The sequence below is a fragment of the Podarcis muralis genome, chromosome 3, assembly GCF_964188315.1.
Source record: "Podarcis muralis chromosome 3, rPodMur119.hap1.1, whole genome shotgun sequence".
Classification (NCBI taxonomy): Eukaryota; Metazoa; Chordata; class Lepidosauria; order Squamata; family Lacertidae; genus Podarcis; species Podarcis muralis.
Genome location: NC_135657.1, coordinates 51,432,423 through 51,458,614, shown reverse-complemented (window position 1 = coordinate 51,458,614; position 26,192 = coordinate 51,432,423). Strand labels below are relative to the sequence as shown.

The window sequence follows — 26,192 nt, the reverse complement described above, 5'->3', positions numbered from 1 at the left end:
CGGCACCAGTCCTCTCATTAAAAGCAGTCAGTTCTCAAAAGCCTCTTGGAACAAGAAAACCTTCACCTGCCAGTGGAAGGACAGCAAGGAGGGAGCCAGTCTGACTTCGCTAGGGAGGGAGTTCCAAAGTCTGGGTGCAGCCAATGAGAAGGCCCTTTCCCATGTTCCTACCAAGCATGCATGTGAGGGTGGTGGGAATGAGAGAAGGCCTTCCTGAAAGATCTTAAATCATGGGCAGGTTCATATGAGGAAATGCGCTCCTTCAGATAGCTTGGACCTAAACCATAAAGGGCTGTATAGGTCATAACCAGCACTTTTAATTGTGCCCAGAAACAGGCGCAGCTGGTGTACTAGCTTTAACTGTGCCACCCTAGAGACCTGGGCATCCATGCTCAGGGCTGAGTTGGGATTTGAACCCTAGTCTCCCAGGTCCTAGTCTGACATTCTAACCACTACACCACACTGGCTTTCATCAGTATTACCCCCTCACCCCCCGCCCCCTTAGTAGTGTTTATTAGTCCTGTGTAGAAGTTCAGTGACATGATGCTATGTAAAATACTCCAGAAAGTCATGTCAGGGCATGCCCATTGAACTTCTGTCTTTTCCAAAAAAAATTAAACTTTGAAAGTGTCTCCTTTTTATAAAATATGATAGGGAATCTGCCTCATTTTTTAATTCCAAGTTGTGACACTACTAAACAAGGTGAACTTCTTTCTGACAGTGCTTTGGATATTTATATCTATATTTCTTTTCTAATTTCCCTTAATTATATTATTGTGCTAGGTTTCAAGAGGGTAAGGAAGCAGAGACTTACTGGTTGATAAGAGAAGAGAGATAGCATGAATACCTGTCTTCAAAAATGTGTGTTTAGAGGTTGAGCATGGTCAGTGTGTTGCTAACTTGAGAAAGAACACATCCCTGACAAGTATTGCCATCAGTTGGGTGATAGATCAATTGGTCAAGCTGACTTCATGCACCTTACCGGAATCCAGCTTGCCAATAAAAGACTGCATAAGATCAGATTCCTATGAATAAGAGAGCTCATCAAATATGATCATCGGGTTACAGTTTAAATATCCTGTCAGTTGATAGTGAAACAAATGAAGAAGTACTCAAGCATGGAGTAATGCCATCACTAGAAAGAGCTGCAGTCAGGACTCTCTGGAATCTGGTTGGGGATTGCTGAAATTCTTTAATTCGGTCTATACATTGGGAATATTAAATAGATGTACCTTTACAGCAGCAAATCACTGTTTGATGGCTGACTGTAAATAGCATATGAATTTTCTGTGACTAGTTTGGAAGACAGAATTCTTTTGCAATGAAACCCAGACTTTGAAAGAATGAAGGTATCCTGATACAGAACATGGAGCATGCTACTCTTTCTAGACCAATTTGAACTTCAGAAATCTGCATGGTGTGTTTGCTCCTTAATGTGATTTAGATTACTAATTTTTCTCTTTAGTTCCTAGTTGAGAATAAGTTTATCATTCAGTGGATGCTGGAATTATATATATTTCAGTTCTTTGATCAATTACTTGAGGACTTGAATGAGCTGACTATCATCTATCTGTAGATGCCTTGCATTTCTAAACAAAAGGATACTGAATATTAGTTGTGGATCAGAGGTCAGACATGTAGTACCTGCAAGCATTCCTGCTTGGGAATGGCAATTAACCAGCTATCCCCTTTACCATGATATTCCCTTGCTTCTCCTTGCCTTTTCTCTCCCCCGCCCCCAGCGCCTCCATCAGAGTTTCTGTGCCTACTTAAGCATTCTCATTCGTTCATCACTTAGCTGTTTAGGAAGGGGTAGCCTAAGGGAGATAAAAGTATCTTTGTACTTGGACATTATTGGGGTTTCCCTAATGTTTGAATCATAGTTTGAATCATTCAGATGTCATGGCAAAAGAAGCATGCCAGAGGCTAGGGATTGAGGGAATTTGGGAGAAGTGAAAGTTCAAAACATGTTCCTGGCAATCGAATGATGTCTGAAGCAGGTCTAAGTCTTGAGTATTGAGAATTCAACTAATGCGGGCTAATATTAAAATCATGTATTTTTTAAAACCTTATTTGTGGTTGACTTTGTAATTGGATGTTATGGGTGGAATTATCCTCCAATGTAGTTCTGTGAATTTCCCCCATGTCAGATAAAAGGAGCTTTGGCGGGGGGACAACAATGACAACAGAAATATCATGAAATATGGCAATCTTCAGATGGGAATAAAAGTACTTCTATTTCCACAAACCTTTTCCAGTTTGTCTCTAAGGACCAGTTTTTCCACAAAGCTTGAGGAATGAAATAAAATGTGTTAAATTGCTGCGTTTGTGTATGTGTGTATAATTTTATTTCACTATAAACAAAATAAACTAAACAGTCAGTTATCTTGCATACATGACCCAACAGGGAACATGGATAACACATTACCCAAAATAATGACTTAGAACATTGAGATACAACACTTTTGATCCAATTTAAAAAAAAATAAAAAACAAAAACAACCTAAGGCACCCATGCAGCTGTGGTATGGTAGCTTTTCTAATATCTGATCGGTATATTGATGAATAGTATGACAATATATGTAATAACACAAAACTATAAAAATTCAGGATGAGAATTTCACTTATGACTTGTACACAGCTCTACTGAAATTAGTGAGGAAAGGATGTGCCCCAAGTATTTGCCAAACTTCAGCTTGTCCTAGGTAGTTTCAAGCAAATAAAAAGTAATAAATACATTAAGACTCTACCTCGAATGCATGTGTCTTGATGACAGATAATCTTGCTGCATTGTGGTGGTGCCAGTTTGGTAAAGAATGTCAGCAGGCAAGAGCAAGAAGGTTACTACATGGTTGTCACTAAGGGAAGGCAATAAATGAGATCAGAGCTAAATATATTTGTGTGACATTCTAGCAGCTGGCTTAAGCCCTGCTGTTTGTTGCAGTGGTACACTGGCCTTAAAAAGGAAGAGAATGCATTGTAGCCCAGGGAGGGAAACAGTTGGTGGGCTTGTCATTCTGCTTACTGACAGTGAAGGTCAGAGAGTTTGGAGAAATTGAACGTAAGTGGTAAGATACCTCTATGTCCACTCCTTTACCTGTTAGGTGAAATGTCCCTCTGTAAATATTGGTTTGCCTTCTAATCTTGCAATTTATTCAGATGATTATATATTCTTGCTTGCTGTTTTGCAGACTAAAATATAGTATTACTATAGCATGCTTTTTAATGTAGAAGAATTTGATTTACCTTTACAAATTGCAGTTCTTCAAATTACTGCTAGTACAGTGGTATCTCTGCTTATGGACATGATCCATTCTGGGGTGCCGTTCGCACCCCGAAATGTCCGTAAGTAGAGTGCCGCTTCTGCATGTGATGCAATAGAGCGCTCATGCGTGAAGCGCGCAGAATGCTTCTGCGCGCATGCACACAACGAAACCCGGGAGTATACACTTCCGCGGTTGCAGCGTTCGCAACCCAAAAATCCGCAACGTGAACCTAACGCGACTAGAGGTATGACTGTAACTTTTTCATATAAGAAGCAGAGATTAGCCATTTCTTGGAAATAAGTTTAGCAAAATATGTAAGGACCTGTTTCCATATGAAAAATTGAGACTAGAACTCGGAACAGAAGTATTCAAGAAGTTTGCAGATGGACTGAGGCCTACTAAATGTTTCTTCTGTTAACCCTGGTATCATTCTGGACCAGTTGCCAAGATAGAATTGAGGGAGCAACACTTTGCTGGCTTGATTCCTGACTTGTTGGCTGGCTGGCTAAGAAGAGTGGTGTTGCATAAGCTGTGGTCCATTTTATCTGCTGTATACAATTCAACTTCTGCATGAAATAGTTTGGAGTGGCTGACAATAATTATGCTGATGACACTCAGTGCTTTACATCTACTAAAGGTGAAACTGTAGAGGTTCCCCTGACATGGTGTTGTCAGGATTTTGCTTTTATTGTATACAGGTTGTATGCTCGCATTTGCTCATGCAGAAATTGGCCTCAGAATGCTTTTCACATTTTTAGGATTATATTGTAAACAAATAATAATTTAATTATGAAAACTATAGTAACTGTGAAGATTTGTGAAATTATAGATAACCTGGAGTATTCTTCATTGCCTTGTATTCATGGAACCCTCGTGTAAAAGAAATGAAGCTGAAAGCTTATCTGAGAGTAGGCAAGGTTTTCAAACGTTGCTGAACTATTGGGAAGAAGGCTAGCTATACCAATATTGAACTTATTGAAATCTAAAGTTGAGCCACAAGTTTTGTATGGAAAAGATCTACAGCTTCCAGAGCTCAGGGGATTTATGTTGCATTCAGAATAGAATCTTAAAGATTGTATTAGGGATAGCTAGATATATTTTAATGTTGTACTTTGGTTCCAAAACAGGATTAACTCTATGGTCTAAGAAAATCTGCTAGCAGACTTTGTAAACCTTTAGGGTTTGTTGTAAACTTTGAGGGTGGGATTCACCTAACTAATCCTGTCAGCAGAAGCCTAGCACTTCTGCTTGTGTAATGGTGCCTCCCCCCCCCCCAGAACAGCACACAGGAGGAGGAGGGGGGGGGGAATCATTCTGTCTGTTAAGTTGAAATGCTGATGTGGACTCAATCATTAGAAGAGTGAAATTTAGAATTCCACTCATAGATATGCTGGGTATTCAGCAAAAATTCTTTAACTGGATAAATTATATTTTAATATGCAAAGGGTAATCAACATATTTGGATACTCAATTTCTTCAGGGTAACTGAATCAGCTAAGAAGTTTAAATATGGAATTTATATTTGCCCATACATATTTTTATAGGTCTGTAAAGGTAGTTCCTCTTTAGAGTATTACTCATGTATAAATCAGGCCCCCTTTCTCACATTTATCAATACGCTACAGGAAGGCTCCAAGCCTCCAGGCTTGCAAGCAAGTTTGTGGAGAGGCTATGTGAAATAATGTGACTTTATTGGCACTAATCCTGTCTCCTTTGTACCCCCTTTACATAATATGACTGATAGAATAGTCTGTAAGACACTAATACTTGTTCATTTCATGTTGCTCAACTTTGTGTTTATTGAAATTCAATAAGATACATTCATAAACTAGGTCCAGAAAATTATTTATCAAAAATTACTAAGCATAATCTGAGAAGGGAATTTACTTTATTTCAGTTCATACCATCTAGTATGATAGGATTGCAGCCTTAGAAGATACAGACTAATGTAAGGGTAAGATATTGCTAGGATTCCACTGTTAGTTTCACAAAAAATGAATTGTATGAAATCTAACATCCTTCTGGACGTCTAGAGGCTGGAAGCTGGGGGAACTGTTATACAGTGGTTCCGCTCCTTTCTACTCAGCCATGACCAGAAAGTGGTGGTGGGGGATGAGGGGATGAGTGTTCAGACCCCTGGGCTCTCAGATGTGGGATGCCTCAGAGTTCCGTCCCCCCCCCCCATGCTTTTTAACATCTACATGAAGCCGCTGGGAGAGATCTTCAGAGGGTTTGGGCTGGGTGTTCATCAATATGCAGATGATACTCAGCTCTACCTCTCTTTCAAATCAGAACCAGTGAAGGCAGTGAAAGTCCTGTGTGAGTGTCTGGAGGCGGTTGGAGGAGGGATGGCGGCTAACAGTTTGAGGTTGAATCCTGACAAGACAGAAGTACTGTTCTTGGGGGACAGGGGCAGGCTGGTGTGGAGGACTCTGTGGTCCTGAATGGGGTAACTGTGCCCCTGAAGGACCAGGTGTGCAGTCTGGGAGTCATTTTGGACTCACAGCTGTCCATGGAGGCACAGTTTAATTCTGTGTCCAGGGCAGCTGTTTACCAGCTCCACCTGGTATGCAGGCTGAGACCCTACTTGCCTGCAGACTGTCTTGCCAGAGTGGTGCATGCTCTGGTTATCTCCTGCTTGGACTATGCAATGCGCTCTATGTGGGACTATGCAATGCGCTCCTTTGAAGGTGACTCAGAAACTGCAGTTAATCCAGAATGCGGCAGCTAGACTGGTGACAGGGAGTGGCCGCCGAGACCATATAACACTGGTCCTGAGAGATCTGCATTGGCTCCCAGTATGTTTCCAAGCACAATTCAGAGTGTTGGTGCTGACCTTTAAACCCGTAAAGGGCCTCAGTCCAGTATACCTGAAGGAGCGTCTTCACCTCCATTGTTGAGCCCAGACACTGAGGTCCAGCTCTGAGGGCCTTCTGGTGGTTCCCTCACTGCGAGAAGTGAAGTTACAGGGAACCAGGCAGAGGGCCTACTTGGTAGCCTGTCCTGTGGAATGCCCTACCGTCAGATGTCAAAGCAATAAGCAATCTTTGCTTACTTTTATCTTACTTTGGCAGCCCTGTTTAGGCATGTTTTTAATGTTTAATGCTGTATTGTGTTTTTTAGTATTCGGTTGGGAGCTGCCCAGAGTGGCCAGGGAAACCAAGCCTGATGGGTGGGGAATAAATAATAAATTATTATTATTATTATTAGGATGATCTCTCACACTGATGCAGGATGTAAGGTGGAAATAACTTAAGATTTTAAAATAAACTCTTAAACTTTTTTAGACCTGCTCCCCATCTTTAACACAAACTTGCAGTTACTCCTTAATTTCGCAATATGGTGATAGCAATGGGTCAGGGTGTTAGGGGAGGGGTAGTACTTTGGTTGGGGGACACATTGTGGTACTTCTGGGGAGTGCATTTTCTGCATGTGCTGCAGAGAAAAGTGAGGGGCAGATGGGAGTCGTCAACCTGAGAAGGTAGCCCATGTAGAAGGGAGGAAACTCTGATCCTAAACCTCCGCTGCCTTGCAGGATATCCTGGGGAGAAGAAAAGCCTAATGAGTAAATTTTGTATGCCTCCTTCCAGCAACTCCTGCAGCCAAACCGATGCCAAATGTACTTCTCCGTTTTCCTGTGGACCACACCAGCGAGGCCGAGAGGGTGGTCTTCTCATCTGGGCAACCCAGAACCTCCATACACACTGCCAGGCTTGCGCCCTGGGGAGGTCACTTCAGTGCTGCTAATGCAGCAGTTTGACTTCACCCCCAGAGGTGTACTCCATTGTCTCTTAAAACAGATGGATGCCAGCAAAGTAATGGGTCTCAAATCATCTGTGGAAGACTAGTGTTTCTTTAAAAAAAATAAGAAGAAAAAGTGATAGCTGGTCTGTCTGTCAAAAAGTAATAATATGCTTTTAAATGATTCCAGGGTTATGAGTATAATTCTGTAACAGATTTTTGAATACAGTGGTACCTCGGGTTAAGAACTTAATTCGTTCTGGAGGTCCGTTCTTAACCTGAAACTGTTCTTAACCTGAAGCACCACTTTAGCTAATGGGGCCTCCTGCTGCCATTGCACGATTTCTGTTCTCATCCTGAAGCAAAGTTCTTAACCCAAGGTAATATTTCTGGGTTAGCGGAGTCTGTAACCTGAAGCGTATGTGACCCGAGGTACCACTGTATATTTAAAATTCTCTCTCTGGTTTTAGAGTAACCTTTTCCTCAGTAAGTGAAAAAAATTAACTGATTTGGCCTGTCTTTGTAGCTCAGAGACCACAGTTGGCACTAAATTTTTGGGGAAGCTGCTAACTAGTGCAAGACTTACATAATATATGTTACGAGCTGTTAAAGAACACTGCTTGTCAAATGATGTTTGGTCACAATTGAAATGGGTTTCAGGCTCAGTGATACTGTTTGGCAAGTGTTTGCCACCCAGCATCTCTTCACAACTGCCTCATCTTCCTTCCCAGCTTCAATGTTAAGTTCTCTGGGTTTGTATATTCCTTTCTTCTCTCTCTTCCATCTGTGTGGGGAGGACCAGACAATCCACGGATAGCAGACTACAGGAGTGGGTGGACACAAGACGGAAACCTGGGGTGTACTTTGTGGTAGCAGGAGACCTACAGGCAGATGGTGGCTTTATTTAAATTGTGATTTAAAACAACAATTTAAATTGAGGATGACTTACTTGTAGCCCTCTAGATGTTGTTGGTTTCCAACCTGCATCAGCTTCATCCAGCATAACAAGAGTCAGGGATGATGTAAGTCAAGGTTCAACATCTAGAGAGCCAAAGGTTAGCAACCACTAATAGTAAAAATCAAAATTGGCAAGCAAAGGCTGATTTTAAACCATTGGTTTAAGTCAAGTTACCCACTGAAAGTTCTTCATTTTTCTGGAATGATGGTGCAAATAATCTTCATTTACAACTAGAATGTTATTTACACTTTGATTCTTTCAACAAAGTCCTGCATCTCTTTGCACTATATATGTGCATTTTGAATGCTTCCCTTTTTTCTCTTAAAAAAGGAAGGCTTTTGAAATATAGTCATATAGGGTCTTATGAAAAGCAGCCATGACAGTATGTGTTAATTGTGAGAACAAAGAAATCTGAGCAACGGACAATTTTCTCTTCTCTTCTTCTTTCCAGTGGTGTTCCATTCTGCTTCACTCTGCCTTGGCCCTGTTCCACCCTCAAAAAAGCAAAGTAGCAAACAAAATGAAATGCCCAAGACTGATAGGTTGAACCAAAGTCTGAGAGTAACTGGGCAAACTAGAGAAGATTTTCATGAGATGAAAATGACATGCCTATGTTTGGTAGGTAGAGTGTAAATAATCCTATTTGAGAAATGATCAGATTGGTTCCTAATTTACATAGAAATAGAGCACCCAACTTTTCTCTCACACGTACATGCTCAACTTTTAAGAACATTTTAAGAGGCCTTGAGAATGGTCCCACTTTCTGAATTAATGTAGATGGTAACAGGTAGCAGGACCTTTCTGGTTTTTTGTGGCACCTTGTCCCTTTACCATAAAGAGTTAAAACATTTCTGTTTTCCTCTTTTTATCCTGTTGTTCTTAATTATTCTAGGTTTATATTGATAGCTACCTTGTGAATCAGTATTAAAAAGTGAGATAGAAATATTTTAAATAAAAATAGACCTTGTGCAATCATAATTCCTCGTGTGAGATTGAAAGCTGCTGTGGAAGATCTCCCAAACTTCTGGAGCAGGTTTGGGAGAGTTAATTGGGGCTTTGTTAGGAAGGGGTCCTTAGGAGTTATTGCGTGGGGAAGTACTATTTATTATTTTCTGAAATCCCCTCTGCATATTTCACACATAATTGGGCTACCTCATACAGATAAAAGTAAATGTAAGAAGGATATTACTTTGCTCCTAAAGAACGCCACCAGTCTTTTTTAAAAAGCCATGCACTTTTATTTACTACTACCACTGTTCCCTTATTATTGTCATCGTCATCATGATTGACCTGGAAAACCATTCAGGCCTTTTCCATTTGATCTGTTATATTTACATTAGATAGAAAAGCTGTTCATCAGTTAAACGCTTCAACTCTTTGGTACATGGGTTATTAGAGGTGAATAATGCGGATTTAAAGGATTTAGTAATTCATTCTAAACCTCATACTACATTTTTAGTTTTTTTAGATTTTTGCCTTTTAAAGCACAGAGCACCTGCTGCTATCTAGAATACTCCTTTTATCAAGATCACAGAGATAATCTGGTTAGTCCAGATTAAAGAAGCAGTGATAAACAGTAATCCAGTTTTTGGAATTGATTGTCAGTGATATTTCTAAAGATAGATATGATTTGATAATTCAAGAGTTGGAGGGACTTGAACAGCTTTTCAGCAGATTTCCAGGACCAATTAGAAATGAAATTGGTTTGTAAAGTAGTACTTGTAAATTATTTTAGCTTGATACTGTTGGAATACAATTTTGATTAGGTGGTCTTATTTTGATTTCACGTTGGAGAGGAGGTGTTGGCCTTGAAATGTTTCTGGATTTGTATGTAGAATATTAGAACTGTAGATTGTACCTACAAGTGTTCAGCTGCCTGGAGTGTACAATGCATTACGGCCCTGAGGCTGGAGCACTGAAAAATCTCCCATTTACCTAGCTACACATAAATTCAGAGATGGGACAAATGCACCCAGTGAATGGAATGGGACAGTGTGATCCCACTCTCAACTCAGATGTTAATTGTGGAATTCTTATCTGCTTCTTTTCTAGCAGATTCCTCTGCAGGAGGAATAGTCCAGAAGTCTATAGATAAATCATAGCCACCAAGTTATGCTTTCCAAAAACATTGATTCCTTACATTTCACAGACAAATGCACACTTTTTTTTTTTAGTACAGAGATAATCTGTATAGGAAAAAGTGGGACGCATTTGTATAGGACGCATTTGCATTGACATGAATGTGTGGATGGGATAGTCACTGATATTTAATATGAATTCGTACTAACATGAAAGTAAATTTGCCTCAATCCTGCTTTATTTGGCTTTAAGCTTCGGCACCCTTGTGAAGATTGATTTCAAACTATTTCTTCATATAGGCATGAAACAAAAGAATTTGTTGCTGCTACTACTTGCTAGACATAATGACAGGCTACACACATAATTGGAATGTTAAACTGATATTCATGCAGCCAGTGAGGTCGTTTAACTCCTGCAAATTTTGAGGAACATATCATGATAACTACAGGAAGTAAATGGCAGGGCACTGTTTCTTCTGTTGTGCCCAAACCTGTTTTATGCTAATACTTGGTATTGAGCTTAGAGAAACAAACAACAACATTACATGTAGGCAATTAAGACTTCCCACTATCATTGCTTTTAGATATTCATCAGCTGCTTTCATAAAACTATATGCCTATTTAAAACTATTTTGTTTTTGCAATTCAGTTATAGTAAAAGACTTTTTATCTTCAGTACTATCTACTTTGATTTAGGCACTGTCCGATTTGTTGACGTACTAAGCGTTTAAGCTTCAGCTATTGAAATAAGTAGAATTGACTGGATTATGCTTATTGTTAAATGTAGCAGTTGGACAGTGTTTCAGAAGAATTTGCTCTATGGTTATATGAAGTTTAATGTAACCACTGTTTTATTGTTAATAGTGGACAATTTCCCCCCACATCCTTTAATTTCTTTATTTAGAGTGCCTTTGTGGGACAGATGCAATGTTGAAATAGTTCACAATTTTTTTAAAAAAATCACTGGATATATACAGTAGATTAATTTTAATGTGAGTTAGTATCACAGTTAAGAATAGTAATGTGTTAGTGTTTCCAGTATGTAGTTTTCTGCTCTGTTTGTTTTTGAAGGTGACAACTCATGTAACAGCACATTGTATATAAATGATATAATCAGATCTGATTATTCACTATTTAGAAATGTTTACTAGACCTATTTAACTTTACAATTCAGAATGTATTTGTTATTTGTTGGAAGTAGCTATATAATATTCTCTAACAAATGAACATCTGCTAACTTCATAGTATATCACTGACGCTGTTCTTACATTTGTGTTTTTGTAGTTGCTAGTCTTTATTCATGGAGCATAGTGAGAAGTGACTATCGATTTTTAGTTTTTCTCATGGTTAAGATGTGTGAAGGATGTAAAAGTAGTATTGTTCTCATTTGACTGACATTTAAGAGCTGACAGAATAAAATATAAAATTAACATATAGCTCAGATTTGTGTATTAAGCAGGAAAAGATAGCTAGCAGGTGGCTCAGCTTGTTTTAAAATCCTGTAATTTGTTTCCCAAAGCTCTGCATACAGTGATGCAAAAAGAATTGCAGCAAAAGTAATTGCACATTCAAGAGTGATCAATGATGCTTGCATTAGGTAAAATATGGGGGCTCCATAATGTTTGGCTGGCCTTAATAGGCAATCAAATCGGTCTTTTCTAGAACTACTTCCCAAAATAGTATGTCTTGTCTCTGATTAAGAATTTGAGGAGAGTAGATTGACCCAGCAAGCATAGTGCTTGGTAATGGTGTTCCAAGTGTCTTAGCAGTGCAGCGTGGTTGCAGGAGCAATATCCAAATCTGCTTGGAAAGCCCAGTGCAACTGTGGGGATGATGCCCACTTCCCCTCTCCAGCTCTAGAATTGGGAAGACAACTATTGCGGGCAGGAATAGTTACACGCCCCAGAGGTCAGAGGATCCACTCTCTCCGGGTTGGAGAATATCTGGTCTGTGGACCCATCTTCGCCCACCAGGAGGTTAAATTTGGTTGCTCTACTTCTGCCTCCTCCTCTTAGTCTTCTCCTTTAGTCCCTGCCTCATCTTGCTGCATCCTCTTCCTAATTGTCACACTAAAGTTTTCAGGACTTAGTGCCACCTGTGGTCGGTCATGCAAACTACAGCATGACAACAGACCAGTGAAATATAGGGTGGAGAGATATTCTGTTCTTTGGGAAATTGAGTAGCAGTAATTAGGACAAGATTCTGTTTGTACTTAAACTACAGTCTTGCTGATTGTTATCTGAATGTTTATTGCTATATTTTGAAGAAAATAGTGATTTCCCCCCTCTTTAAATTTCAGTTCAACTTCGTTGGAAGAATCCTTGGGCCCAGAGGGCTAACAGCTAAACAGCTTGAGGCTGAAACAGGATGTAAGATAATGGTCCGAGGCAAAGGGTCCATGAGAGACAAAAAGAAGGTAAGATAATTTAAAGATAATTTTAAAACTCCTAGTTTGTTAGAAGAGCTTGTTTATGCTATTTATATGTTCTTCATTGTTTGTACATATGATTATTTTATGCTGATTAAATAAACCTTGAGGCTTTTAGTTATATGGGAACTGTGTGTGTCTTGGTGGAGTGGACTCTAGAATTCGTAACTGTGCCTACAGTATCAAGTATTCAAAGAGCTTCAAATGCATTATCTTGATAATCCTTTCAACATCATTGTAAGTAGGCCAGTACTAATATCCCTATAGCAAATTGAGGAGTTGAGACATGGGAACTTGCTTAAGGCCGTTAGTGTTTTCATGGCTTGGAGTTCATACTTTTGGGGACATTGTAGATATATTATGACTGGGTGGTTGATTACAACAGCAAGAGTCCTAATGATAATAGGTTACTTGAGTAAACAGCTTAAATTATTTTCTGTGCTTCATCTTCTGCATGCTGAATGCAGTGTGACTTGTGGAAAGATGCACATGACATTCCTATTTTGAAAATGGTGCAAATTACAAAGCTCCAGCTAGTTAAAATATAAAATTTGGTGATCTCAGGGGATAATGATGGCAAACTCGTAGCTAGATACTAAATTCTGAAATAGACAATGACTTGGTTGTGGAATTCAGTGTTGTACTGCTGCAACTAAAAAGTTGCTTGAAAGAGGAACTCTTGAGATGCTTGAAATAATATAAGAAACTTTTTCAACTATGGTATTTCTCTCTGTGCCCTATTGTCACAAGCTGTTATCCTTGAAAATATTTAAGATACTAGAAAATCTCACAATTAACTATCTGTGAAACAAATCTTGCCATCCTTCACTTAATCTTAGTTCAGTCACAAACCATGTATGTCCAAGGTTTAATATCAAGGTCAGAGTGGAATCAGTGGATTACGTTGCTGTTTAAACCATGCACCAGTTGGTTCCTTTTAAAAATAAATAACACTAAACCCCTTTAGATGGATTGCAATTTAAGACTCCACACACTGCAGTACATTACATTGGAAATATAAACAAACAAAATAAAAATATGCAGCAAATTATCAATCCTCTTCCCTTTTCCTGTAAAATAGTTTCCCAAACTGCATCTCCCACTTAACTCCTTTTATTTAATTATTCTCTGCATTTCTTCCAAAATCACCTCTTAATTGCTTGACTTTAAATTAATCCTGCTAATATATTTAATTGTTTACAGTAATTTAAATAATCCTAATATCTCCCCCATTCCTGATTAAAAGTCTTTGCTTCTTGATTTCTTATTCTTCTTTAGAGACCAAGTGCCCAAACTGCAACCCAAAACCCACTTATTTATCACAGAGTGCCCAGAGCTGTTGAGCTTTTGTTGGGGGTGGGGGTTCCCTGGAGTTGTTTTGGAGGAGATTTTTGGGGGGAGACTTCTCATAAATAGCTCACCATACATGACTTGCTAGTTCTTTATTATTCTTAACCAGCCCTGTTAAGTGCAGATGGGGAATTGCCCAGTGAAGAGAAAGGAGGACAAGAGAGCAGCCTTGCTAGGGGGTGAAGTGGAGGCTTCCAGTTGCAAGACAAAGCTGGCCTTGCACCTTTAGAAACAAGAAAGGCCTAGCAGGGTGCGCCACCAGAATGCTCTTTTCTCTAAGCGCCTTTTTTGCTGTTTTGCCGCCAGGCTAAGTTTTGGCACATGAGTGAGGCCACACCTGCGCCTTCTCTTGATCTGAGGCGGCCGCCTTGCAGCATCTCCTTTGTCCCGTTGCAGGAGGCTGCCGCGGGTGGGCATCCTCGCAAGGGCGGCTGCAGGAGCAGCTGCTGCTCCTGCCTGCTGCCACCGTTTGCTGTGGTCCCCGCCAGTGAAGCTGAAGGCCTGCCCCAGCCAGGGATCCTGCTCTGAGCATGCTGCCCAAAGTTATGCCACACAGGCCAACTGGGCTTTTGAGTTGTCCTGCTTCCCACTGCTTCCTCGCTGCTGCGGCAAGCCATGGTTCAGGCAAGGCTGTCCTATTATCCCTAAAGGAAAAGCCTCTGGTTTTGTTTTGTTTTTAGTAAAAGTTACCTTCAACTTTTTTCTCTCCAGTTCATTGTAAATAATTTCCCAGACGTTTTTTACTATCTTACAAGACCACCATATATAATAATAATAATAATAATAATAATAATAATAATAATAATAATAATAATAAATTTATTATTTATACCCCGCCTATCTGGCTGGGTTTCCCCAGCCACTCTGGGCGGCTTCCAACTGAATATTAAAAACAATACAGCATTAGACATTAAAAACGTCCCTAAAGAGGGCTGCCTTCAGTTGTCTTTTAAAAGTAAAATAGTTGTTTATTGCCTTGACATCTGCTGGGAGGGCGTTCCACAGGGCAGGCGCCACTACCGAGAAGGCCCTCTGCCTGGTTCCCTGTAACCTTACTTCTCGCAATGAGGGAACCGCCAGAAGGCCCTCGGCGCTGGACCTCAGTGTCCGGGCTGAACGATGGGGGTGGAGATGCTCCGTCAGGATAAAATGATAAAATGTACCCCTTTTCTCTTTACATTTCCAGCATATATCTGACTTGTACATTTTCACTAATTTACTAGGTGTTAAATACCATCTGTACATCATTTTCATATAATTTTATTTCAGTGTATAACATGTTGTGAAATTCAAAACCTTTCCCACGCTGCCAGTCTTTTGCCCAGTGTATCATCGCTGATTTCACCTGCTCGTCTTTTATTACTATTCCAAAAGACATTTATACATCTTAGTCAATGCATTATCTTTATTTTCTATTAAATACAATTGCCTCTGTCAAGCAAGCAGAGATCACCCCCCACTTGCAAGGAGGCATTAATTACCTTTCTGGCCCAGCCAGCTGTCCCCTCCCTGCTAGTTTTTTATTACCCAAGAGGGGCAAGGGGTCAGAGAGCAAGTGGTTGCCCTCATTAATCCAAGCAGACCCTGTCCACCTCCTTAATCCTTACTAGCTGAAACCAGCACAACAGGTCTAGACAGTGCTCTGGACACTCTTTGAGATTCATCTGTAATAACAGTGGAGTCAAGATCCTGGTGTATGGAAGTAATTTTGTCATCAAAATGCTTTGCAAATAAGTCACAGCGAGCTACTGTCTGTTCCACCTCCTCCTTCAGGCCAGATTGTAAGTGGTCCCACACTACTGGAGAAGTTCTGCCAGATGGCATAGTGAGGATGCAATGGAGGCAGCAAAGTATTCCTCTTTTGCTGCTTTCACTGCCACTAGGTAGGCTCGATGATGATTGCATTTGATTTAATCTTTCCTCCACTTGAGTTCAAGCAGTTTCCCAACTTGTTTCCTAACCCTAGGCTCTGAAGTATAACAGGGAGTCAGTCGGACTCCATGAAGTGGGAGAGGGTGCTTAGGGACTATCCTGTCAATAGCTTGAGCCATTCAGATAGTCCAGAGATTGTTAAATCCCTACAAAACCAGCAGTCTTGTAGTCCTCAACACTACCTCCAAGAAAAGCTCTGTTAGCTCAGGCGGTAAACCAGCAGAACCCCCAGTCTATCCTATTCCCCACCCCTGGACAGAGAGCCTAGAAACAGAGGGGGTGATTTCTATAAACCACATCAATTTCCCCTCTCTGACCCTCAGGTCTGTCTTAATATTGCACCAAATACCCAGGGTAGCCACAGTTGGGTGAGACCCAACTCTACCCTTCTCATTCACCCAGGTCTCAGTGATACAGACCAGATCAGCCTTCTCATCCACAATCAGATTGTAGATGAGGGAGGTCTTATTCTGAAACGGCCTAGCATTTGACAACAGCAGTCACAGACACGAGGGTTGGCTGACAGGGAGCCAGTGTGGTGTAATGGTTAAGAGCGGTGGACTCGTAATCTGGTGAACCGGGTTCGCGTCTCCGCTCCTCCACATGCAGCTGCTGGGTGACCTTGGGCTAGTCACACTTCTTTGAAGTCTCTCAGCTCCACTCACCTCACAGAGTGTTTGTTGTGGGGGAGAATGTTAGCCACTTTGAGACTCCTTAGGGTAGTGATAAAGCGGGATATCAAATCCAAACTCTTCTTCTTCTTCTACAGTTCCCCAGGTTGGAGGAGGGATTGGCACACAGCCACAATGACCAACTGTCTGTGCTGTGTGCCCCTTACCCAGCCAGCCCCACCTTCCCACACCATTCCTTCCTCAAGCCTGAACCACTGTGATTGCTCCCCCTACTCCGTCCCACTGCTCCTCTATTTCCAGGCACATCTTTCTTTTATTTAAAACAAACCAAAAATTTTAAAATCCCACAAATTAAAGTCATTTAAAAACATTTCAATTGCAGCAGTAAAACCAATAACACAGACACACACACACCCCCCCCCCGGGTAACTGAGGTTCTGGGCTTTGGGAAGAAGGTGTGATAGAGCTCTGACCCAGGTCCTAGAGTTTTTGCTGCCTTCTTCCCAAAGTCTAGTTAGTGCTTTCCGAGCTTTGGGAAGGAGGTGGGAGGGCTCTAGGACCCTTGTGCTGCCAGAACCTTGCACCTGCTTCCCAAAGCCTGGCGCCTCACTTACCCAACTTTCGGAAGGCAGCACAAGAGCAGGGGTGGGGTGGGCACACAAATTTTGGGGCGTGCTTCCTTTCCCTCCAAGACAAGGCAGTATGTGGCCCACAAGTTCCATGCTGAAGTACACTTGGTATTAAAAGTTGGACTGCCCTGGCCTAGACGCTGCCAAGTTGCTCTGTGGCCTCCATTTTCTCATTTATATATTTCATATTAAAATATATATGAAATATACCTCTTCAGTATTTCAGAAATCTCTAAGCAGTGTGCAGTCCCCCCAAAAACAAGCAATATTGTTGAAACATTACAACCCCAATCACTAAAACAACAATTTAGAAACACATAAAAGCATTATTTAAATGCTGGATTTTCAGTCCCTCATCCCCCTTTGTTTTCTGAGAGACAAGCCATGCTGATTGTGGAAACCCTCAGAGGCCAAGAGGGAACAGGGTGTGGGGAATCTTGCATTTTGATGGGCAGGTCTAGCTTTTAATCATGGTGAATAATTTTCCCAGTGCATTCCAACCTTCAAGTATTAGAATGATTTCAGAAGCATATTAAACAGCAGGTTTCATAGCGCCAGATTCAAGCACCCAATCCCCTTAACTGCAGCCTGCCCAAGGACTCCCCGCTAGTGCAGTGGGAATTCCCTCCCTCCCCTTGCTTCTCTCAAATCCACTCAGGAGGGTCAGGAAAATGTCAAGAACAGCATGCGGGCAGACAAGGAGAGATCATTCCGTTGGGCAAGCAGAAAGGCTTCTGCTGGCAGAACAATATCCTTAGTGCTATGTTGAATTTTACCCATGGTGTTGCATGTTTATTAGTCATTTTCTTAACTTTAAAAAAGAAGACATCTGCTGGCAGTTTTGTAAGAGACAATTGTCTTCTAATGAGAAGCTTGTATGTACAGAAGAAAAAGAATAGGGTTGATTGCTTACAATCTAAAAAAATAAATATAACCACATTTTTTTGATTATTTGTGTATCTAATTGCTATGCAATCAAAACTATGTGAACTGTAGTTATTTGAAACTACGAAATGAAAGGCAATCATTTATGGGGGAAATATCACATTCACATGCAAGCCTGCCTGAAAATTAGAGTTAGGTGGCTCTTGTGTTTAATTATAGGTGTCTGGGAAATAAAGTTATGCTTGTATATTAAATGAATGAATGTGACCCTGAAACATCAGCCCTGCTTTGTTGTTGCAGAGCAACTGGCACAGAGGAGAACTGAGTAGTGTTGTGTATTTTGGTGATAAGGGACTATGTCAGAATGGCTGTTAATTACCTGCTTTGTTTGATTAAGGAAGTGGTGGCTCTGCACTTTTCTTCCCACCAGTGACAGCTTTCAGTTAAACTTGTTTTAAACTCTGATAGTGCCATCTCTCTTTTTCTGGAGATGAAGAAATTTAATACATTTTAAGCATGCTTAGAGGCAGCATTTCTTCGTGTGAATATAGTGTTTACTACAAGGTGTGTCATGTTTATGATAGCAGGTATTTGGTAATGAACTAGAAATAGTTATACTCATGGAGAGAGCAGAAAATGTTTGATTTAGTTTGCAAATGGTTAGATATCTATCTGGGCTAGAAGCATGAAATCAACTAGAATAATTGAGGAACTGCTCAGTAATTATGCAATTAACTTTGCTTTAAGGTCTCCTGATAGTGATGTGAATTTGGCAATAAAGGTTTTTCAGCAAAGAATACTCTGAAATGTACGAGAATGTTTTATTTTGCTGAGAAATTTGTATTTCAGATTCCTTTTGGAGGTGTGCAAGAACTTTGCAGGAAAAACACTTGGTGTCATTGTCATAAAACTCAATGCTAAAACCCGAGACTTCTAACATATAAGCTCTTCCAATTGTTTCTTGAAGTATAATAGTAAGTAAAGGTACCCCTGCCCGTACGGGCCAGTCTTGACAGACTCTAGGGTTGTGCGCCCATCTCACTCAAGAGGCCGGGGGCCAGCGCTGTCCGGAGACACTTCTGGGTCACGTGGCCAGCGTGACATCGCTGCTCTGGCGAGCCAGAGCCGCACACGGAAACGCCGTTTACCTTCCCGCTAGTAAGCGGTCCCTATTTATCTACTTGCACCCGGAGGTGCTTTCGAAGAGCTTTAAACAGTGCCATAGGAGTATTTGCTAGTCTTTACTGGCCTTTCTTACATGATTTCTTCACAGAATTGTAGAATTGTTTGCTATAATATTGCAACTAGACAGCTAATGGCTGATAGAGGTGGGCTGGACTAAGGCCACATGGTAAATCCTTGTCTGATTTTTCCAGTCTGTTAACACGCCATATCAGCTCTTTGTGTCATATTCCTTCCCTTTGGCACTGGAGTGATTGTATCTCTTGCAAGCCAGCTGTAGGGCTGATGAAGGGATGGAGCTTTCTTCCACCTCACCTCATTAGTGGAGTTCTGTGCACTCATATGCACAGAATCCCTGGTTGCCTATGGCAATTCAGTTGAGTTGCTAAGCACTAAGCTGTCTTGGTTCACTTCTTGATGGGCTATAGGCTTTCAACACTGTCCTTCTGTTACAACTTTGGTTGTCCATTCTGATAATCAAGGTACTTTGTGAGTCCACATATGTTAGAATTACCCTGGGTTTCAACATGATTTTTAACCTAGTATGACACCTTGAATACACCCCCCATGCACCAAATCCTCACTATGTGTTCATAGCTGTTCTAACCTCAACTTGTAATGAAGTTTTGGTCAGTTTTGTACTTGGAGATACTATGGTCTGTGAAATTTCATAGTAGCGATAATTAGTAAGGAAGGTGACTCAAGTTCATATGAACCTTGATCATTATGTATCTAAAATACTTTGGTACCGGTAATCTATTGCAGGAATTATGGTGCAAAATGAGTTAAATCTAGCAGCTGCATCTGATTCAAAGCTGAGCGCTAATGATCTGAGAACTACTAGAAAAGACAGTAAATGGGATCAGTACTCAGGTTGATATCTAACTAGACCCATTGAAATAAATGCATTTAGGTTGCTTAAGTCCATTGTTTTCAATAGGTCTACTTTGATTGTGGATAACATTGGATAGCACCCTCAATTTTTGTGAAAATAGGGAGTTTTGGTTTTTGGGTAGTAACAAAACTCAGTGGCTTTAGAACTATCAGAATAAGGAGACCAAAACTCTTTCGCTTTTGGGAGTTCCTCCTGAACACGTTGACGTTACCCCTACTTTAAACTTTTCAAGCATACAGACTCCCAAAGCAGTTTAGAAAATGTTGAATGATACAGTAGTAATAAAGATTTATAAGGCATAGCAGAATAAGATGAAAACAAAAGAGCAACAAAATCATGGACAAAACCCATCAGTCAAAACTAAACACCCTGAAAAGCCTCAGTGAATAGAATCTTTACCTGAAACTGAAAAGCTTCTCTTGGGAGAAAGTTCCAGGGATAGAACACCACAGCAGAAAAGGTCACACTCCCCCCCCCCCGCCCCCACCGGTTTTGCTTGGGTGCACAAAGGGATTGTAATACCTGGCATAATAGTGATTGGGCTGTGAAACAGATTGGAAACCAGTAAAGCTGCTTCCAGGCACAGATATTAGCCCCCTGAAGTCCACTTTAAAACAAATAACAGGAGCCTTTGTATATGTATTATTATTTTAGTTGATCACCTATTAAGTAGTGACTGGTTTGAAACCAGACCATTTCTAGATGGTTTCATTACCACTATAGCTGTAAAGAAAAAAAACCTTGAAAATGTACTATAATCTATACTATACTATACTATAATATACAGGTGTTTTTCTATAATATGTACCGTAAATTTCGCTCCATAACACGCACTTTTTTGCTCCTAGAAAGTAAGGGAAAATGCCTGTGCGTGTTAAGGAGCGAATGCACTGGATCGGAGCCGTGGCTGCCGTCAGTCAAGCAAAGCGGGAGCCGCTTGCAGGGCTTTGCACGGCTCTAGCTTTGCTTGCTTTATAGCCTTATAGCCAGGAGGAGGGGCTCCTTTGCTTGCTTTAAAGCTACCTACGGAGGAGCCAGGGAGGAGGGAGGGAAGGAGAGCCATGGCAGCAAAGCGGGCTGCAGCCACTTACACGGGAGGAGGGACAGACGGAGCCATAGCGAGCCGGGAGAAGGCAGGCGGTTCAAAGCCAGCAAGCGCTTTTAAAGTAGCCAGCAACAGCTGCTGCAGCCTCAGCTAGCAAAGGTCCGCGCGCTCTCTAAACGGAGCAATGAGGCTGCAGAGGGACAGGAGGGCTTGGATCAGGAAGGATAAAATTTAAGCAACCAGCAGCAAAAAAACAACAACAAAAAAAAAACCAACCTGGAGCTCTGAGCCACGAGCGCAGTGAAAACCAGGAAGTAAAAAAAAAGGCTATCCCCCGCTTCTCAGCTGCTTTCAGGCAGGATAGATTTGAGCATTGTCTGGGTCCTAGTGCCCCTACCGCTTTTTTGTGCTCCATTCTATTGCTGCTGGTGGCTGCTTATCACTCAGGCTGCAAGGAGGAGGGCTTTTACACAGCTAATGGCGAATCCCCTGCAATCCAAGTCCTCTTCACTTGCTCAAATCTATTCTGCCTCAAAACAAGGAGCAGAAGGAAAAGGCTGCAAACTGATAAATGGAAAAAACCCCAGGCACAGGGCAAATACCTTAAGTATACCTTTAAAGCAACAGTGTTCTTTCCCTCCCCGCTCAGCTCACAGAAAAGCTCCTTCTCCACACCCCCCATGCGTGCTCCTTGTCCATTGAGTGCTTTTCCTTCCCTCCCCACTTAAAACGTGGTTACAAAGCACGGTTCCACATGGATCCTCAGGATTTTTGCACTGGGTCACCCCAAACTCACCATCAGATCACATGTCTGTGGCCACAGCATGAACCACAAAAATCATACATCTACTGTTTCGTTTAGAATATTTTTTTTCTTGTTTTCCTCCTCTAAAAACTACGTGCGTGTTATGGTCAGGTGCGTGTTATCGAGCAAAAAATACGGTACTTGAAATTTCTCTAGTTATTTTGGGCCATGTGCTTCAGCCTTTTAATTGCTGGTGCTAGTGTTTAGTATGTTATAGCCAAATTGAGCACTTGATTAATATGCAGTAAGAGATTTTCAATATTGCTGCATGATTAAAATGTTGCTGTTTTAACTTGAGTTTCATGATTTAACTTGATTTGAGGTTAATATTTATGAGCCTGTTAAATTGACATACTACTGAGGCTATAAAGACAGATGTATGAGGTAGGGAAGAGCATAGCAGGTTAGATTAATAAATGAACCCAGGTGCTGAATTTTTACTACAGTGGTACCCCGCAAGACGAACGCCTCGCAAGACGGAAAACCCGCTAGACGAAAGGGTTTTCCGTTTTGGAGGCGCTTTGCAAAACGAATTTCCCTATGGGCTTGCTTCGCAAGACGAAAGCCCATAGGGAAATCTCCGGGGACCTCTTTTAAATGCTAGCGGTGGGGAGCAAAGCCTTTCCCCCCCCTCCGGCCTTCAGAAGAGGTCCAGGAAGGCTGGCGGGGGCCGAAAGGCTTTGCTCCCCACCGCCAGCATTTTAAAAGCAGTCCGGGATAGCAGGGAAGCGCTTCCCGCTATCCCGGACGGCTTTTGAAGGCAGGAGAGGTCCGCGAAGCCTGGGCGCGCTGATCTCAGCGCGCGCAGGCTTCGGCATGCCGGCAACTCTCCGCAAGCAGCGGCAGCGCTGCCGCTGCTTGCGGAAAGGTCCGCGAAGCCTTGGCCGGACAGCTTTTGAAGGCAGGCGGGGGGGAGCAAAGACTTTCGCCCCCACCAGCCTTCAGAAGAGGTCCTGGACCTCTTCTGAAGGAGGGCGGGGGGCAAATGTCTTTGTCCCCCCTGCCTGCCTTCCCGGGAGAGCGGAGAAACGCAGCGCGTTTCTCTGCTCTCCCGGGAGGGCTTTTAAAGGCAGGCAGGGGGGACAAAGACTTTCGCCCCCCGCCAGCCTTCAGAAGAGGTCCAGGACCTCTTCTGAAGGCTGGCGGGGGGCAAAAGTCTTTGTCCCCCCTGCCTGCCTTCCCAGGGGCTTTTAAATCGCCCCGGACAGCGGAGAAGTCCTCCGCTGTCCCGGGGCGATTTTAAAATGCCGCCCGCCAGCATTTTAAGATCGCCCCAGACAGCGGAGAAGCCCTCCGCTGTCCCGGGGTTTTTTAAAATGCTGGGGGTGGGAAGAAAAGCCCTTGTCCCCGCCCCCCCCAGCCTTCAGAAGAGGTCGGGGGACAGACTGTCCCCGGACCTGGTCTGAAGTCGGTTTCCCTAGGAACGCATTAATTGATTTTCAATGCATTCCTATGGGAAACCGTGCATCGCAAGACGAAAAACTCGCAAGAAGAAAAAACTTGCGGAACGAATTAATTTCGTCTTGCGAGGCACCACTGTATTAGTTATCCCACTCCCTCCAAGGAAACAAAAGTGGCATAGTGGTACCTTGATACTCAAACAGCTTGGCTCCCAAACTCTGCAAACCTGGAAGTGAGTGTTCCAGTTTGCGAATGTTTTTTGGAAGCTGAACGTCCAATGCGGCTTACGCGGCTTCTGATTGAGTACAGGAAGCTCCTGCAGCCAATTGGCAGCTGTGCCTTGGTTTCCGAATGGTTTCGGGAGTCAAACAGACTCCCGGAATGGATTAAGTTTGAAAACCAAGGTACCACTGTATCATTCTGTTTCCCATTTTTAAACCCCCAAACAATACTGTTAGGTTGTGAGTTATCCAAGGTCCATTGAGCTTTGTGACTAAATATAGATTTGAACCATTGACTCCTAGGCCCTAGGCTAGTACTCTGATTACTGCACCACTCTGGTTATAATGCCTATGTCATCAAAACTGGGAGTAGGGAAATCCCAAGTTGAATAAAAATAAGGGAGCAAAACCTTCCCTGAATAGCCAAGTGCAAGCTGATGCTCAACATCCACAGAATGCTTAGTGCCGGGGTGTGTGTGTGTGTGTGTGTGTGTGTGATGAGGACAGAAAGTAATGGGGAAGGGTCATATAATGAAGAAACTTGAAAGACTGCATGGCTGGCTCCACACAAAACACTTCATTGCATGTTCTACGCCATCATCTAAATTATATAAGTATATGGAACACCAGTTTTCTCTTGCTTTATCTTTTATGTTGTACAGTTACTCTCTGCAGATGACTCTTCCTGTCAGCAGCGAACATCCCAGCTAACCTGCTTTGTGAAATATACACATCTTCAGCAATACATTAGCAGAGGGTAGAACAATCACTGTGTTCTTAAATGTCATGTTATAGAATTACTTCTGCATTAGGAAATGCTGCACTTAGTGTATAATTTGTGGCCTTCTTGTCAGATGGTGGCACACAATACTTGCATCAAAACTCTTTGGGATACTTAATGTATATAATGTATCTTACTTCTAATGTGACAGTTAAATGTTAACTGTCCATGTATTGATACAAAACTTTTTATTGCATATCTTCAATTTTCAAGTAAAATAGAATTGGGGTTCCAAAGCCTGTCAGTTGGTCAAATATGCCTTGATATGGATAGAGCCATTGTGTAAAGCAAGATGAGCGTCGCACCCCATAGTCTCCTTTTACTGGACATAACCGTCCTGGGGTCCTTTACCTTTACCTAGAGCCACTGTGTAAGTGGTTTTAGTTCCATCATTTCAAGACAGCAATGCCTAGAGTTAGAAGCCCTTGCTCCTCAATTCTTAGGTTGGCCATTTAAGAAACATGGCTTACCTGTGGCAATTTCAGGATTGTAAGGTGCAGGGTGAATAATAATGGCTGTACTTGCACGGCAGTGAATGCAAATGTATTCACTCTATGCCATACATCTACACCCCTTGATAAGACCATGGAAGGGTCTGGCACCATTTTGGAAGGTTCATTCATCAAGTCTGCATACACATACATATACTGTCCCACATAGGCAGTGCATACCAGATCTGGCACTTTAAACATACTAGTAATGTGGCTTAAATGATAAATGCTGTTCATGTTAGCCACTTGCATATTTTTACTAAATTTTGTTTAAAAAAAAATCAGGATAATTTCTGAAGCACCCGGACAAAGGCTGGGGTAGAATGGAACTATATACAGTTCTTAATAGGACTTTTCAGTAGACAAATTAGCTATTTGCTTCCAAAGTTGTTGTATAAATCCTTTAAATCATCAGCAGTAGTCTGATCTTTCCATGACTTTCACTTCTGATTTGTAATTATGTCTTAGAATATGTGGGCTGTTTGCATAGGAGTTTTTGTGCTGTAAATTTAGATTGTACTTTACTGTGAAATGTCAAATTATTATTATATTTCTGTTCAATATAATATGCAGTGGTTATTTGTTCTGAGTGGTCCCTTACATTCCCACATATGCCCCTGCCTTAACCCAAGTGTTAGATAAAATATTCTTGAAGGTCATGTCACACTCTGGGAGAATTATTTTGTATCCATGAAGTATTTACTCTTAGTAAACTTGGAACTGCTGTCACACCAACCTTTAAAAGTTCCCCCTCCAAACCAAGTTTCCAATTGAATGACAGTTTGACTTGTGCAGATGTAATGCTACTTATTCTGTGTTGTGTCAACTGCTGTTCAGAATAATAGTGATAAATTTCAATTACTGTTACAGTAAATGCCCTGCTTTTGGGAACATCTGTGGCTTACACTCCTTCCTCTACCTTGGTGCATAAATGCTCCCTCTTGTCTATTTTCTGAGCTTAGCTATAGCTGTGTTAAATCTGAATTGGGCCTTTTTGTCATTTGTCTTGTCATCTGACCATAACCTGATTGGTTGATTTTTTTTACAAACTAAAAGGTTATAAAAGCCTTCTTCCAAACATTCAGTAAATGTTTCACAGATAGCATAATTGAGACTTGTATAGTACATTTGTATGTAACATACAGCCCATTCCTAAGTATGTCTATTCAGAAGAAAGCGCCATTGAGTGTACCCCACATTTTGTCTTCAGATTTGATGGGGAAACTTCTGAAGTTTCAACCAATGACCTAGGATACAGCCATGTATTGCCTATAAAAGGGGACACTAATCTTTTAAGATGAGAGAGACACATTTTGAATTTTGAAGGGAGTGCTGTGAACATCAGTCAGAGAATGTTTGCCCTGGGGGGGGGGTGGATATCAGGGTCTCCCATTGCAACAGCGCCCTGTGCAACAACAAAATTTGGTGCCCCTCACCTCTTGTGCTTTTTTGTAAATCATAGTTGTGGCAGC

The 26,192-nt window shown here is 41.6% G+C and overlaps 1 protein-coding gene across 13 annotated transcripts in view; it reads left to right on the top strand.

Moving 5' to 3' along the window:
• The window catches only part of QKI (QKI, KH domain containing RNA binding), a 109,530-nt gene that overhangs the window by 38,957 nt on the left and 44,381 nt on the right, over positions 1-26,192 (top strand). For all 13 annotated transcript variants that reach the window (XR_003705953.2, XR_003705952.2, XR_013392209.1 and 10 more), the window contains exon 3: positions 12,343-12,459. Coding sequence is in view for 9 of the 13 variants with exons in the window: in XM_077925843.1 (XP_077781969.1) it covers positions 12,343-12,459 (117 nt within the window). In the remaining 4 variants the exon portion in view is untranslated. The remainder of the gene's footprint in view (positions 1-12,342; positions 12,460-26,192) is intronic.